At 41.8% G+C, this 14,094-nt stretch overlaps 1 protein-coding gene across 11 annotated transcripts in view; it reads right to left on the bottom strand.

The window, feature by feature from the left end:
• The window catches only part of CCDC66 (coiled-coil domain containing 66), a 51,279-nt gene extending 49,013 nt beyond the window's left edge, over window positions 1-2,266 (bottom strand). For 2 of the 11 annotated variants that reach the window (XM_019823139.2, XM_019823149.2), the window contains exons 1-2: window positions 2,163-2,260; window positions 480-544 (exon numbers count right to left, since the gene is read on the bottom strand). In XM_019823139.2, the coding sequence (XP_019678698.2) occupies window positions 480-544; window positions 2,163-2,173 (76 nt within the window). In that variant the 5' untranslated portion in view covers window positions 2,174-2,260. Of the gene's footprint in view, window positions 1-479; window positions 545-2,162 lie in introns of those variants that run through there. The other 9 variants (XM_006928872.3, XM_006928873.3, XM_006928875.3 and 6 more) reach the window with 6 other exon arrangements.
• Between the last annotated feature and the right edge of the window lie 11,828 nt (window positions 2,267-14,094).

The following is a 14,094-nucleotide window of genomic DNA, read 5'->3' as shown; positions in this document are numbered from 1 at the left end:
TTCAAGAATTTCTATTTCACTTCTATTTATTTTCCAAGATAAAGCTACAAACAGATCAGAAAAAAAAAAAAAATAGTAATATGAATGAGCGGACTACCAAAGTTTACTGAGTTTTAAAACTAATAGTAAAAATGATTTTAGCAACTGTGGTCTTACTACAAATTTAATTTTCTCAAACTACATTCTTTATATACACAGAACATAATTACACAAATTTCACCCAGATTATCCATTAGGCAACATATTAAACATTAAAATATACTGGGACATTAAGTTTTATGAATAAATACTGAGAGTGGTAAGCAGTGATGTAATGTGACTTTACTTGGCTAAAAATAAATCTGAAAAAGTGAAAACAGCTTTTTGCAAATAATCATTTAAATATTACTCTATTATAAGCAAAAAGTACATTAAACTCATATAAATTTTAGGTAGGAATATAAAAGTTAACATTTTAGGTTTCCAGTAACACAGCATACCATATGGAGACAATATTAACTTGGTTTTTCCATCCAATAATTCAGTTTCAAGCTTTAAACCATCTCTGAAAAATAAAAGAAAGTTGTCATTTTTAAGAAACAGCAAAGTTTTAAAGAGAAATGAAATGCTCATTTGAATCTTGAAAATATATACGTTCTTCCCAATTTATACAAGAACTGTAAATATTAAACCATTCTTTTAATTAAAATCGTTTTTCAATCCAAGATAAAACTAAATACTCAGAAAATTCCTGAAACTCAATAATAAAACTCAATAATAAAAGAATTTATTACCTTTAACATGAAACTTCGTATTTTACTGGTAAGCAATGAATTCAATTATCATGCCACTATTTAACTCTTATAAATCCAGACTGGAAAAAAATGCTGTTACCAAAACTCTCCACCTAAGTTAAAGTAGCAAAACATATCTAACTACTATTTGTTCATGACTAATACATTCTATGGCCTGCTACATCATTAATCTGAAAGTGGCCTGTAACATTGCCACCACTGTTACTAACTTTTTGAGCACACTGACACTTTGTTACTATAACAACAATAAATCTGTAATAAGTTTTGGCTGTTATAATTTATTTGTGTATGTCCTATGCAAGAGCACAAAGTTAACGGTAGACACTACCAAGGTAACTTGTACAAATCAAGGTCCTAATACAAATTCCACTGAAAATAAAAATAGTCCACATTTAATTCCCTGTTTCCTAAAAGTGGGGGAGGAATAAGTGTAGGTCAATAAACATCAACAGGGACAAATGTGATGTCTAAGAGACAAAATTAAATCCAGCGGGATCAGCCAAGGAAAAAAAGAAAGGTTGAAAAAAAGTCTCATTGGGAACACGAAACTGTAGTGTTGGTAAGTAGAGGAAACCAAAATACCCTGTTTTATTAAAACAGTGGGGGAAAACGGACTTTAAAAGTTTCCCTGTTGCAGCGTTAGAATACTCCATGTTTACGCGTTCGTGAAACTCAACAAACAAAAGAATGAAACCGAAAAGTACGTCTGTTCAGTATTACTGCACTGTAAACTCCTTTAGGGGCAGCCTGTCTTATTTATTTTTCTCTCTACAGATTCTAGGATACAAAATTCATTTGCTAAATGATGTGTAGTCTGAGTTTGGTAACTTTTCATCTTCTTAAAACATGAACTTCCCCATCACTTCCCTGCAACAGTCCTTTTTACTCAACAAACTTAATGAGGGCCTATTAGGGGCCAAGCACTAGCAATGCATCGGTTGCTCAAGACTCGGTTCCCCGCATTACGGGCGTTAAACGCCTCTGGGCGCTCCGACAACCTGCAGAGACGCCAAAGGGGCAAAAAAAAAAAAAAAAACCAGGGCCGGGGCCAGGATTTCTCCCCGGGAAGCCACTAAACTTTATCTCTCCATCTGTCCTTACTGCTTTCCGCCTCTCTTCCCTCACCACCGTGAGGTTAATGAGAGGGCGGAAAGGAGGTCCCGGACAGATTTACTGCGAGTAACGTTGTGCAAAAGCGGCGGCGGCGACAAACGCCGTCCCGGGCCTCTGGTCCCCTCTCCGCCACAGGCAGCCGAACAATGCCGTATGAGGCGGCGCAAGCCGGGAAGGTGTTCCACGAAGGATTCCAAGGGCCAACCTAGCCTCACCCCGTCTCCGCTAGAGACCACCCTTCTCGCCCCAGCTTACCCTAGGTTCATGGCCTGACCTCTCGCTCTCTCCACGAACGCTCAGGTCCCCTGTGTATGCCGGTTGCCTCCGCCGCTCAACAAGCGCTACGCCCATTGGATACGGTGAGGCCGGCGAGCTGGGAGAACAGACCAATCAGAATTAGTCGTGCTGGAGGGTGCTCTCTCTACCGGGGAGAAGCCACTGTGGAGACCCGCTGGGTTAGCCTGGCCTCAGGCGCTTCGCCCTCGTTCTTGGGTAGTGGGGATCTTCGTTCGTTGGAGTTGTAGGCACACCACCCTCCTCCCTCTGCCCCTAGTTCACTCGAAGTCTCCATAGAAGTGCCTCAGCTCAGGTGGAGGTGGCAAAAATATGGAAAAACTAAAAGTATAAGCTTTTTAGGAAATGAACATTTCCCGTATTTCATATTTGCAAGAGAGGGTTATTCGGGTATAAAATAAATTGGGAGTGGGGACCTGGGGAGAGACTCCTAGGTCCGGTACAGGGTTTGTCCTGTTTCTGGCTCTGACCTCCGCAGGAAGCCTAATGCATTGTAACTCTTTTTTAAATTGCAACAACAAAGTAGTGAATTTCAGCTCTTTTGTGCAGACTGGGAGCTAAGGGCTTTAGGTCTACTGAAGCTTTACATTATCTCTGAGGCACAGAGAGGTTAATCAAACAATTTAACCGCGGAGCCCATGTTCCGAACTAGTGTTTTATGAGTCTAACTGCTGTTAGTTCTTAAAAATCTAAATTTAAACGTACTTCCTCCAAGAACCTCCTCTGGAATCCGCTAGTGGGTAAATCAGGAACCTATTCTCTGGAGCTTCCAGTCCCTGCCCTTTTGATCCGCGCGCTCATCCGTTTAAGATCCTGTGTCAGAGCGAGCTTCAGAGGGCCAGGCAGTTGGTGTCTCATATACCTCCATAGCCACAGCACCTGGCACTGAAAAGCATAGACAGTAAATAATTGTCACATGAAAACACAGCAAAAAATAAAAAATGCCAACAACTTTATTAAATTTGGCTGAATGCTATTTCATGATAAGGATTATAATGCAGCTACTAAAAGTTCACAGGGTGTTCATCTACTCAAGCAATTTTTGGAAACTATAGTTTTAATAAATGAGGCACATTGAACTCTCATAGTACATTCAGTGAAAACTCAGAGGTCTTTTAATATTCGTTTATGTACCTGGTCTGTGGAAGATATACTTAAATCAACATTTGTTAATCTACTTGACTGAGTAAATGAACAGGTACCAGAGTACATTTGATCCTGTGTTTTGTTTTGTTCTGTTTTAAGGAACACTTACCTAGTCATAGAAAAAAAAAAAAAAGGCTAAAAAGATTGAAACTGACATGCTAATAGGAGTATTTTTGGGAGATAGAGTGGTGTGACTTATAAAATGTTACTTTGGGGGCGCCTGGGTGGCTCAGTCAGTTAAGCATCTGACTTCGGCTCAGGTCATGATCTCGCGGTCCGAGAGTTCGAGCCCCGCGTTGGGCTCTCTGCTAACAGCTCAGAGCCTGGAACCTGTTTCAGATTCTGTGTCTCCCTCTCTCTCTGACCCTCCCCCGTTCATGCTCTGTCTCTCTCTGTCTCAAAAATAAAATAAAACGTTAAAAAAAATTAAAAAAAAAAAAAGTTACTTTAGGGGCACCTGGGTAGCTCAGTCGATTGAGTGCCTGCCTCTTGATTTTGGCTTAGGTCATGATCTCACAGTATGTGAGATGGAGTCCTTTGTCAGGCTCTCTGCTGACAGCGTGAAGCCTGCTTGGGATTCTCTCTCTTCTCTTTGCCCCTCCCCCTACTCGTGTGTTCTCTTTCTTTCTCTCTCTCTCTCTCTCAAGTAAATAAGCATTAAAAAATAATGATTAACTATAATAATAGTTAATAGATCTGGCATAATGAGAGATTGACTAGTAAGAAATAAAGAGAATTCTAAAAAATATACGAATAGCAGATATAAAGAGCAGTGTAGATAAAGTCCCCAAGGAAGAGCCCCGTTGCCCCACAGGACTGAGATCCAGACCTTACTGGAAGTCATGACCCTGGCTTATGCCAGGAGATCTTGCCGGAAATCCATCTTCTAGGTTACCATAGGGGGGAATCCATTCAAGGTATCTCACCAGGGGCCTGTCACTACAAAACTGCCTGAGGGGGTTGCTGGGGGAAGCTGCTGATGGCTGGGTGCTTCTGGCCACTAGGCTCTATAGGAGTTGAGTGCTGAAGCAAGCTTGTGTGCTGGGGGCTTGACCCTGGAGATGCTGCCCATGCTGCATGAGCTTGATGTTGGAGAAGCTGCCAGTGCTGCAGAAGCTGGAAACTGGGGGAAGCCTCTTCCACTGAGATATGGGATTCCAAGGAGCCTACCAAGTGAACACACTGGAAGCAAGGACAGGATTCTTTTTTCCTGCAGTGTCTCTCCAGAAATCTTAGGGGTGCCTGAGTGGCTCAGTCGGTTGAGCGTCCGACTTTGGCTCAGGCCGTGATCTTATGGTCTGTGAGTTCGAACCCCACTTTGGGCTCTGTGCTCAGTTCAGAGGCTGGAGCCTGCTTTGGATTCTGTGTCTCCCTCTCTCTCTGCCCCTCCCCCACTCATGCTCTGTCTCTCTCTGTCTCTCAAAAAATGAATAAACGTTAAAAAGAATGTTTTTAAAAAAAGAAATCTTAGGGGCACCTGGGTGACTCAGTTGGTTGAGCATCCAACTTTGACTAAGGTCATGATCTCGTGGTTCTTCATTTGAGCCCCATGCCAGGCTCTGTGCTGACAGCTCAGAGCCTGGAAGCTGTTTCGAATACTGTGTACCCCCCTCTCTCTGCCCCTCTCCCACTGGTGAGAAAAAAAAAAAAAAAGCTTAACATCCTGTCAGCTACAAAGGAAAAATATTTAAAGGGCCCAGATCCATTTTACATAGAAGATTAATTTAAAGCTGAGTTAATCAGTGTGGAGTTTCCTCAGAAAATTAAAAATAGACCTACCCTATGACCCAGCAATAGCACTGCTAGGAATTTACCCAAGGGATACAGGAGTACTGATGTATAGGGGCACTTGGACCCCAATGTTTATAGCAGCACTCTCAACAATAGCCAAATTATGGAAAGAGCCTAAATGTCCATCAACTGATGAATGGATAAAGAAATTGTGGTTTATATACACAATGGAATACTACATGGCAATGAGAAAGAATGAAATATGGCCTTTTGTAGCAACGTGGATGGAACTGGAGAGTGTGATGCTAAGTGAAATAAGTCAGGCAGAGAAAGACAGATACCATATGTTTTTACTCTTATGTGGATCCTGAGAAACTTAACAGAAACCCATGGGGGAGGGAAAGAAAAAAAAAAAGAGGTTAGAGTGGAAGAGAGCCAAAGCATAAGAGACTCTTAAAAACTGAGAACAAACTGAGGGTTGATGGGGGGTGGGAGGGGGGGGGTGATGGGTATTGAGGAGGGCACCTTTTGGGATGAGCACTGGGTGTTGTATGGAAACCAATTTGACAATAAATTTCATATATTGAAAAAAAAAGCTGAGTTAATAAATTGATAACTGAATTATCTTTTTGATACTTACCAAGGCTTTCACTAATACCATGAATTTAATACCAATAGAACAGTCTTTCAACAAAGAACTACATCATTATACTGAGTTTCATTCCATGATCTAATGGACGTTGAATACCAATTAATACAGCCATGGATGTTGGATGTATTAATGGATACATGGATAGCATATTCTGCTTGAGAAGACTAGACATTTCAGGTGTTTTTACATGTTTCTGTCCATTTTAGAATTTATTTAATAACCCTCTCCTTGAAATATTTTATTTATGTGACCAGTTTATATTCTTAATAAAAACTGATTTTTAAAAAACATTTATTTGTTTTGAGAGAGCCAGTGAGCACGAGCAGAGAATGGGCAGAGAGAGGGAAGGAGAATCACAAGCAGGCTCCACACTCTCAACTCAGAGCCTGATATGGGATTTGATCCCATGAATTGTGAGGTCATGATATCAAGAGTCAGACACTTGGGGTGCCTGGGTGGCTGAGTCAGTTTAAGCATCCGACTTCAGCTCAGGTCATGGTCTCACAGTTCATGGGTTCGAGCCCTGTATCGGGCTCTGTGCTGACAGCTCAGAGCCTGGATCCTGCTCTGGGTTCTATGTCTCCCTCTCTCTCTCTCTCTCTGTCCCTCCCAGGCTTGTGCTGTCTCTCTTTCTCTCAAACATAAATAAACATTAAAAAAAAAGAGTCAGATACTTAACCAACTGAGCCACCCAGGTGCCCTTAAAAACTGATTTAAAAAGAAAATTACATATACTGCAATCAAAAGGGTTACATTACATATTCTTAATAAAATATCAAAATAACACCAGTGTTCTTCACAGAGCTAGAACAAACAATCCTAAAATTTGTATGGGACCAAAAAAGACCCTGAATAGCCAAAACAATTCTGAAAAGAAAACCAAAGCTGGAGGCATCACAATTCCACACTTCAAGCTGTGTTACAAAGCTGTAATCATCAAGACAGTATGGGACTGGCACAAAAACAGACAGAGCAATGGAACAGAATAGAGGACCCAGAAATGGACTGACAAATGTATGGCCAACTAATCTTTCACAAAGCGGAAAAGAATTTCCAATGGAAAAATGACAGTGTCTTCAGCAAATGGTGTTGGTAAAACTGGATAGCAACATGCAGAAGAATGAACCTGGACCACTTAACACCATACACAAAAATAAACTCAAAATGAGTGAAAGACCTAAACATAAGACAGGAAGCCATCAAAATCCTAGAGGAGAAAAAGGCAACCAATGGAATGGGCAATATTTGCAAATGAGATATCAAATAAAGGGTTAGTACCCAAAATCTATAAAGAACTTATCAAACTCAACACCCAAAAAACAAATAATCCAGTGAAGAAATGGGCAAAAGACATGAATAGACACTATTCCAAAGAAGGCATCTAGATGGCTAACAGACACATGAAAAGATGCTGAACATAGCTCATCGTCAAGGAAAAACAAATCAAAACCACAAGGAGATATTACCTCACACCAGTCAGAATGGCTAACATTAACTCAGGCAACAACAGATGTTGGCGAGGATGCAGAGAAAGAAGAACCCTTTTGCACTGCTGGTGGGAACACAAACTGGTGCAGCCACTCTGGAAAACAGTATAGAGGCTCCTCTAAGACTTAAAAATAGAATACCCCATGACCCAGCAATTGCACTACTAGGTTTTTATCCAAAGGATATAGGAGCGCTGATTCGAAGGGACACATGCACCCCAATGTTTATAGCAGCACTATCAACAATGGCTAAAGTATGGAAAGAGCCCAAAAGTCCATCGACTGATGAATGGATAAAGATGTGGTGTATATCTACAATGGAATATTACTCGGTGATCAAAAAGAATGAAATTTTGCCATTTGCAACAACATGGATGGAACTAGAGGGTAAAATACTAAGCAAAATAAGTCAGAGAAAGATAAATATCATATGATTTCACTATGTGGAATTTAAGATTCAAAACAGATGAACATAAGGGAAGGGAAGCAAAAATAATATAAAAATAGAGAGGGAGACAAACCATAAGAGACTCTTAAATACAGAGAACAAATGGAGGGTTGCTGGCCGGGTGTTGGGTGGGGGAAGGGCTAAATGAGCAAGAGGCATTAAGGAGGACACTTGTTGGGATGAGCACTGGATGTTATATGTAAGTGATGAATCACTAAATTCTATTCCTGAAATTATTATACTATATGTTAACTAACTTGGATTTAAATTTTTAAAAAAATTTATATATGGTAAAATGCACAGATCTTAGGGTATAATTCAGAGACTTTTTTGGTAAATATATGTACTCATTTAACCACCACTTCAATCAAGATACAGAATATTTCTGTGACCCCCAAAAGTACTCTTGTACCCTTTCCATCAATCCCTACCCCTTTTTGTAGGCAATCACTGTTCTGATTTCTATCACCATAGATTTAGTTTAGTCTTTTCTAGAATGTCACATAAATGGAAGCACGCAAGGTGTGGGTTTTGAGTCTGCTCTCTTTTACTTAGCATAACATTTGTGAATTCATCATGTTATGTGAGTATAGGAATTTGTTCTTGTTTTGTTGCTGAGTTCATACATTGTAGGAATGTATGACAATCTGAGAATATTTGGATCACTTCTAGTTTGGGGGTATTATGAAAAAAAAGCCGCTCTATATACTCTTGTGCAAGTCTGTTTGTACACATGTATTTTCATTCCTCGTGGGCAAATACTTGGAAGGAGACTCATTGCTGGGTCTGAGGACAGATGTTTTAAAATTTTTGTTAGATGGGGCGCCTGGGTGGCTCGGTCGGTTAAGCGTCTGACTTCGGCTCAGGTCATGATCTCATGGTCCGTGAGTTCGAGCCCCGCGTCGGGCTCTGTGCTGACAGCTCAGAGCCTGGAGCCTGTTTCAGATTCTGTGTCTCCCTCTCTCTCTGCCCCTCCCCTGTTCATGCTCTGTCTCTCTGTCTCAAAAATAAATAAACGTTAAAAAAAAAATTTTTTTTAATTTTTGTTAGAAACTACCAGACTGTTTTCTGAAGAGGTTGTGCCATTACACACCCCCAATGTATGAGGATGAGGGTTCTAGTAGCTTTCATACCTTCACCAACATTTGGTATTATCAACTTTACTTATTTATTTATTTATTTATTTATTTATTCTTTAATTTTTTTAATGTTTACTTTTGAGAGAGAGAGGGGAGGGGAGAGGAGCAGAAAGAGAGGGAGACACAGAATCCAAAGCAGGCCCTGGGCTCTGAGTTGTCAGCACAGAGCCCGACATGGGGATTGAACCCACAAACCACAAGATCATGACCTGAACCAAGGTCAGACACTTAAATGACTAAGCCATCCAGGCTCCCCTGGTATTGTCAGCTTTTAATTTTAGCCACTCTAGTGGATGTAAAATGGTATCTCATTGTGGTTTCAAGCTGCATTTCTGTACTGACTAATGATTTTTAATACATTTACTCAGTTTTTATGGAGTTTGCAAGGGGAGGCCCCACTACTGAGATCTTTCTTCCATTGGGTCCTCATAGGAGGCTCTGGGTTTTTTGTTTTGTTTTGTTTTGTTTTGTTTTAATTGTGGCTATTTCTTTTTTTTTTTTAATTTCTTTTTTTTTGACAGAGACAGAGTGTGAGCACGAGCAGGGGAGGGGCAGAGAGAGGGGGAGACACAGAATCTGAAGCATGCTCCAGGCTCCAAGCTGTCAGCACAGAGCCCGACGCGGGGCTCGAACTCACGAACTGTGAGATCATGACCTGGGCCAAAGTCGGATGCTCAACCGACTGAGCCACCCAGGCGCCCCTAGGAGGCTCTGTTAAATTCACTCCTGGCACTTCTACCCTACCAACCCATCAGATATACTTAAACATTTCTGACAGACAGGGTGTGGCAGTGCACCATTCGGTCTTAACTTATATCACAATGTGATATAAATACAATATATCATGTATATCAAGCATCTGCAGTGGGTACAGGGGCATTGGGATTGATAAAAACCAGTGGCCTTAGAACTGTGAAGTTGTGAGGTCTGTCCCTATCAGGACTACCTAGAACCCCTTTTCACCATCAATGCCTAAGGATTCATGGTTTGTTTCCAGAAGGACTTCAGCAGAACCATTTTTATATGATACAAAATAATTAAAATCCTACCTTGGAAAGTTGCATTCTGGACTGATTTCTGTAGTTTTGTTTGAAACTGTTCCAAAGCTTTTCAGAAATACACATTTGGGAAGATTTTCCAGCATCCCCCATTTGTGGAATTCACTTTCCTCCCTACACATCACCACCGTTAGGCAGTTTTTGTGATTCATTTGTGAGTGCTGCTCTACAGAGCCGGTTAATTAGCTGTCTTCTCTGTCTCCAGGAGCAGATGATACAAACCAAAGGACCAATACGTTAGACAAAAGCAAAATTAAATGAAGTAAATTGTTCAGGTGTGAAGGCGTGAAGGTCTTAATTGCACAATTCTGAGAAGCATCTTAAGAAATACTGAAAGAGCAGAGGAAGAAGAGAAAGAAAACCACTGTAGGAATAAGTCAACCCTCTCTGACCTCAGGTTCTTCATATAAAAGATTAGATGAGCTGTCTAAAGTTCCTTTCAGTTCCTAAGTGGATTCTAAATTGTCATCATCTCTCTCCATGCCCATCGGTCCACCCTATTTAGAGCCCCCCCCCCCCCCCCCCCCCGGGGAATCTCTCCCCCGGACTCCGGACTATTCCAACAACCTCCTAATCAGTCTCTATTTTGTGGCCAGAATGATTTCTAAAATGGGAGTCTGTTTGGGGCGCCTGGGTGGCTCAGTCAGTTAGGCGTCCGACTTTGGCTCAGGTCATGATCTCATAGTTTGTGAGTTCGATCCCCACGTCAGTCTCTGTGCTGAGAGCTCAGAGCCTGGAGTCTGCTTCAGATTCTGTCTCCCTCTGTCTCTGACCCTCCCCCACTCACACTCTGTCTCTGTTTCTCTCTCTCAAGAATAAACATGAAAAAAAATTTTTTTAATGGGAGTCTAAGTCACTGTGCTGCTTAAAATCTGGCAATAATTTGAAAACTCTGTTGCCCTTGCTACAAAGTCCGAAGGACGTAGCGTGTTTATCAGCCCCATCTTGATCTTTCTAAGTTTCCCTCTCACCACTGCCCCTTGAGCCCCGAGCCTCCCTACACTAATGTTCCACTTCCTCTAATGTAGCCACTTTTCCTGCCTCCTATTTTACATAATCCTTTGCACCACAGTTTTATTGGGTGCCTATTGTATCCCAAGAATTGTTTTAGCATAAAGGATAAAGGAGTAACCCAAATTGACAAAATCCCTGCCCTCCTAGAACTATTTCTTCTTGCTGGAGTGCGTTTCCTCATGGCACTTCACTGAGTAACTTCACTGAGTAACTTGTCCTGTAGGTCTTCTCTGAGATGTCACATCCTCCTGGGAGGCTCCCCTTACTGCCTTCTCTCCTCTTCCCACTTCTCCAGGGTGCATTCTCCACTCGTCCCCAAATAGCATTTGTTACCCTGTGTGACCATCCCTGCATTCCAATAGAGTGTTCTGTGTGAGACCATAGACATGCTCCTTTCTTCAAGATAAATTAAAATGGCCACAAACCAATGACTTCCTGCTAGAAAAGACATCCTGTAAAATGGGAAAGTGCTACCCATGAATCCATAATAGGGTAACAGAGGCTCATAATTTATATATTTTCTTAGACATACCAAAGAAAGGGGTACACTAGAGTAGGTATAAGATGTAGCAGCAACCAAAGAGAGGTTAGCTAGGCAGCTCTGAGTTGTAAATTTGGGGAAAAATCTCTTTTGTTCTTATACAAGTGTATAAGAATAGAGATCTCAGGACACCTGAGTGGCTCAGTCTGTTGAGCGTCTGACTCCTGATTTTGGCTCAGGTCATGATCCTAGGGTCATAGGATCAAGCCCCACATTGGGGTACATGCTGAGTGTGGAGCCTGCTTGAGATTCTCTCTCTCTCTCTCTCTCTCTCTCTCTCTCTCTCTCTCTCTCTGCTCCTCTCCCCTGCTCATTCTCTCTTTCCCTCAAAAAAAAAAAAAAAAAAAAAAAAAAAAGGAATCGCAATTTCTCTACTAACTCCCCAAGATGAGTTGCTAGCACAGAGACTTCTTCACTGGTCAATCTTAATAAAGCACACAGAAGTAAAAGGTGAAACCTTTGTGGAAATGAACTGTGCCATCAAGTAATCGTATTTATGACAGGTCACATACATGAAAGTACATTGTGGTAGCCAGAATGATGCGTCCCTCATTCCTCACGCCAAAAAGGTCCCTGACATTCCTAGAATGTCCCCAGAAACTGAATAAAAAACCTAATATGACACAGGGGAATTAAGGTTGCAGATAGAATTCAGTTTGCTACTCAGCTCACCTTAAAATAGGGAGATTATCCTAGATAATCTGAGTGGATCTAAAGTTATCACAAAGGTCCTTAAACATGGAAAAGGGAGGCAGAAGAGGGTCAGAGAAAGAGATGTGACAATGGAAACAGGGTCAAAGAGATGCTATGTTGTTGGCTTTGAGGATGGAGGAAGGAAACCATGAGCCAAGGAATGCAGGTACCCTCTAGAAGCTGGAAAAGGCAAGGAAATGGATTCCTCCCTACAGCCTCCAGACAGCATCTTGATTTTAGCCCAGTGAGGCCTATATCAGACTTCTGACCTTACAGTTAGTAAGTCTGTGCTGTTTTAAGCCACTTGGTGTGTGGTAATTTGTTAAAGTGGTAATAAAACTAGTACATATGCTTATTCTGTAAAGCACACCTTCTTCCTAGTATAACAACCAAAAAGAGTTGAGGCCCCCAAATCCGACTGAGAGCCGATCACTGTTGTGATAAACAAATTGTAGAATTTGCTTTGGATCTATGAATGCTTAGGGTTCCTAGCTTTCCTTATTTGCTCCCTCCTACACATGTTTCACTACACACATGCAAACATAAAAACATAAACCACCACCTGATTCAGTAAGACGTGGCCTGCCACAAATATGCCTAAGATCCCTCTTTAGCAATAGCATCTAAAGAGGTGGCTTTCAGGGCGCCTGGGGATACAGTCAGCAGATCATGTGACTCTTTATCTCAGGGTTGTGAGTTTGATCCCCATGTTGGGTATGGAGATTACCTCAAAATAAACTCTTAAAAGAAAAAAGAGGGCGAGAGATGGCTTTCTTCTCCCTATAACCTAGACTCTGCAGGCTCCTCTCTAGTGGTGGCTTCTCTTTTCCTTCTGGTTGGCCTGATATTCATCTAAGCCAGTTTATTCTTTTTTTTTTTTTTAATTTTTTTTTCAACGTTTATTTATTTTTGGGACAGAGAGAGACAGAGCATGAATGGGGGACGGGCAGAGAGAGAGGGAGACACAGAATCCGAAACAGGCTCCAGGCTCTGAGCCATCAGCCCAGAGCCCGACGCGGGGCTCGAACTCACGGACCGCGAGATCGTGACCTTAAGCCAGTTTATTCTTACATTAAATTATTGAAGGAGGTGGGGAAAGGCTTGTAGGTAGTGCAACATCTCAGGCTCCATGTCTTTCCTCCTGGGATTGCCTCTATTCAGGTGCATTAGAAGAAAAGGACACATGTGAGATAAAACCCAAAGAAAGGATTTGGTTATAGCCAGCAACAGAGGAGTCAGTGCTGGGACAATTGGGATGGGGTATGTTTATCATTCGCAGAGTGGGGTACTGTGGCATCTCAGTACTGACTCCTCCCGTTGTATTTTCTACAACTCTCCTCCTAAGCCCTTCTTCTGACTGCTCATCCCCCACTCACATTTATGATCTTACCTCTGTACAGGTGGCTCTGAAATTGCCAGACTCTACTTCTCTCCTTAGCTACAAAGTCCCCAATTGCTGGCTGCCACAGTTCTCAGGCTATTCAGAATCAATTCAAATGCAGCAGAGGTCATGCTAATTGTGCCATTCTTTCCCCCATTTGACTCTTGTTGTTCATGTTTCCCTTCATTCTGTGAATGACACAATGGGTTTCTCTGCCCTCAGTACTCAGTGTGCCAGTGGTAGGACATGTCCTCTGTATTTCCCCTTCCTCCCCTTCCCACAGCTCCAGCTGTGACAATCTATTTATTCTTCTCCACATATCCTTTGTATTCTCTCTCATTTCTATGTCGTTTCTTTAGCTCTCCCCTACCTAGAATGCCCATCTTCCCACATGAACCTGTAATGGGACAAATAGCATTTTAGACATACCGCAGAAAGGGAGGCACCGTGATTGGAGTGTTAGTGACAACCAGGGAGAAGTTACTTGGGCAGCTGTGAGTCTTAAATTGGGGAGAAATACTCTTCGGGACAGGTGTATCGGAACAGAGCTCTTTCTGCTAGCTAGCTTCCCAGGATGAAATGTTACTACCATAGAGACTTCTT

Source organism: Felis catus, chromosome A2 (assembly GCF_018350175.1).
Source record: "Felis catus isolate Fca126 chromosome A2, F.catus_Fca126_mat1.0, whole genome shotgun sequence".
Taxonomy (NCBI): domain Eukaryota; kingdom Metazoa; phylum Chordata; class Mammalia; order Carnivora; family Felidae; genus Felis; species Felis catus.
This window is presented reverse-complemented; position numbering and strand designations above follow the sequence as displayed.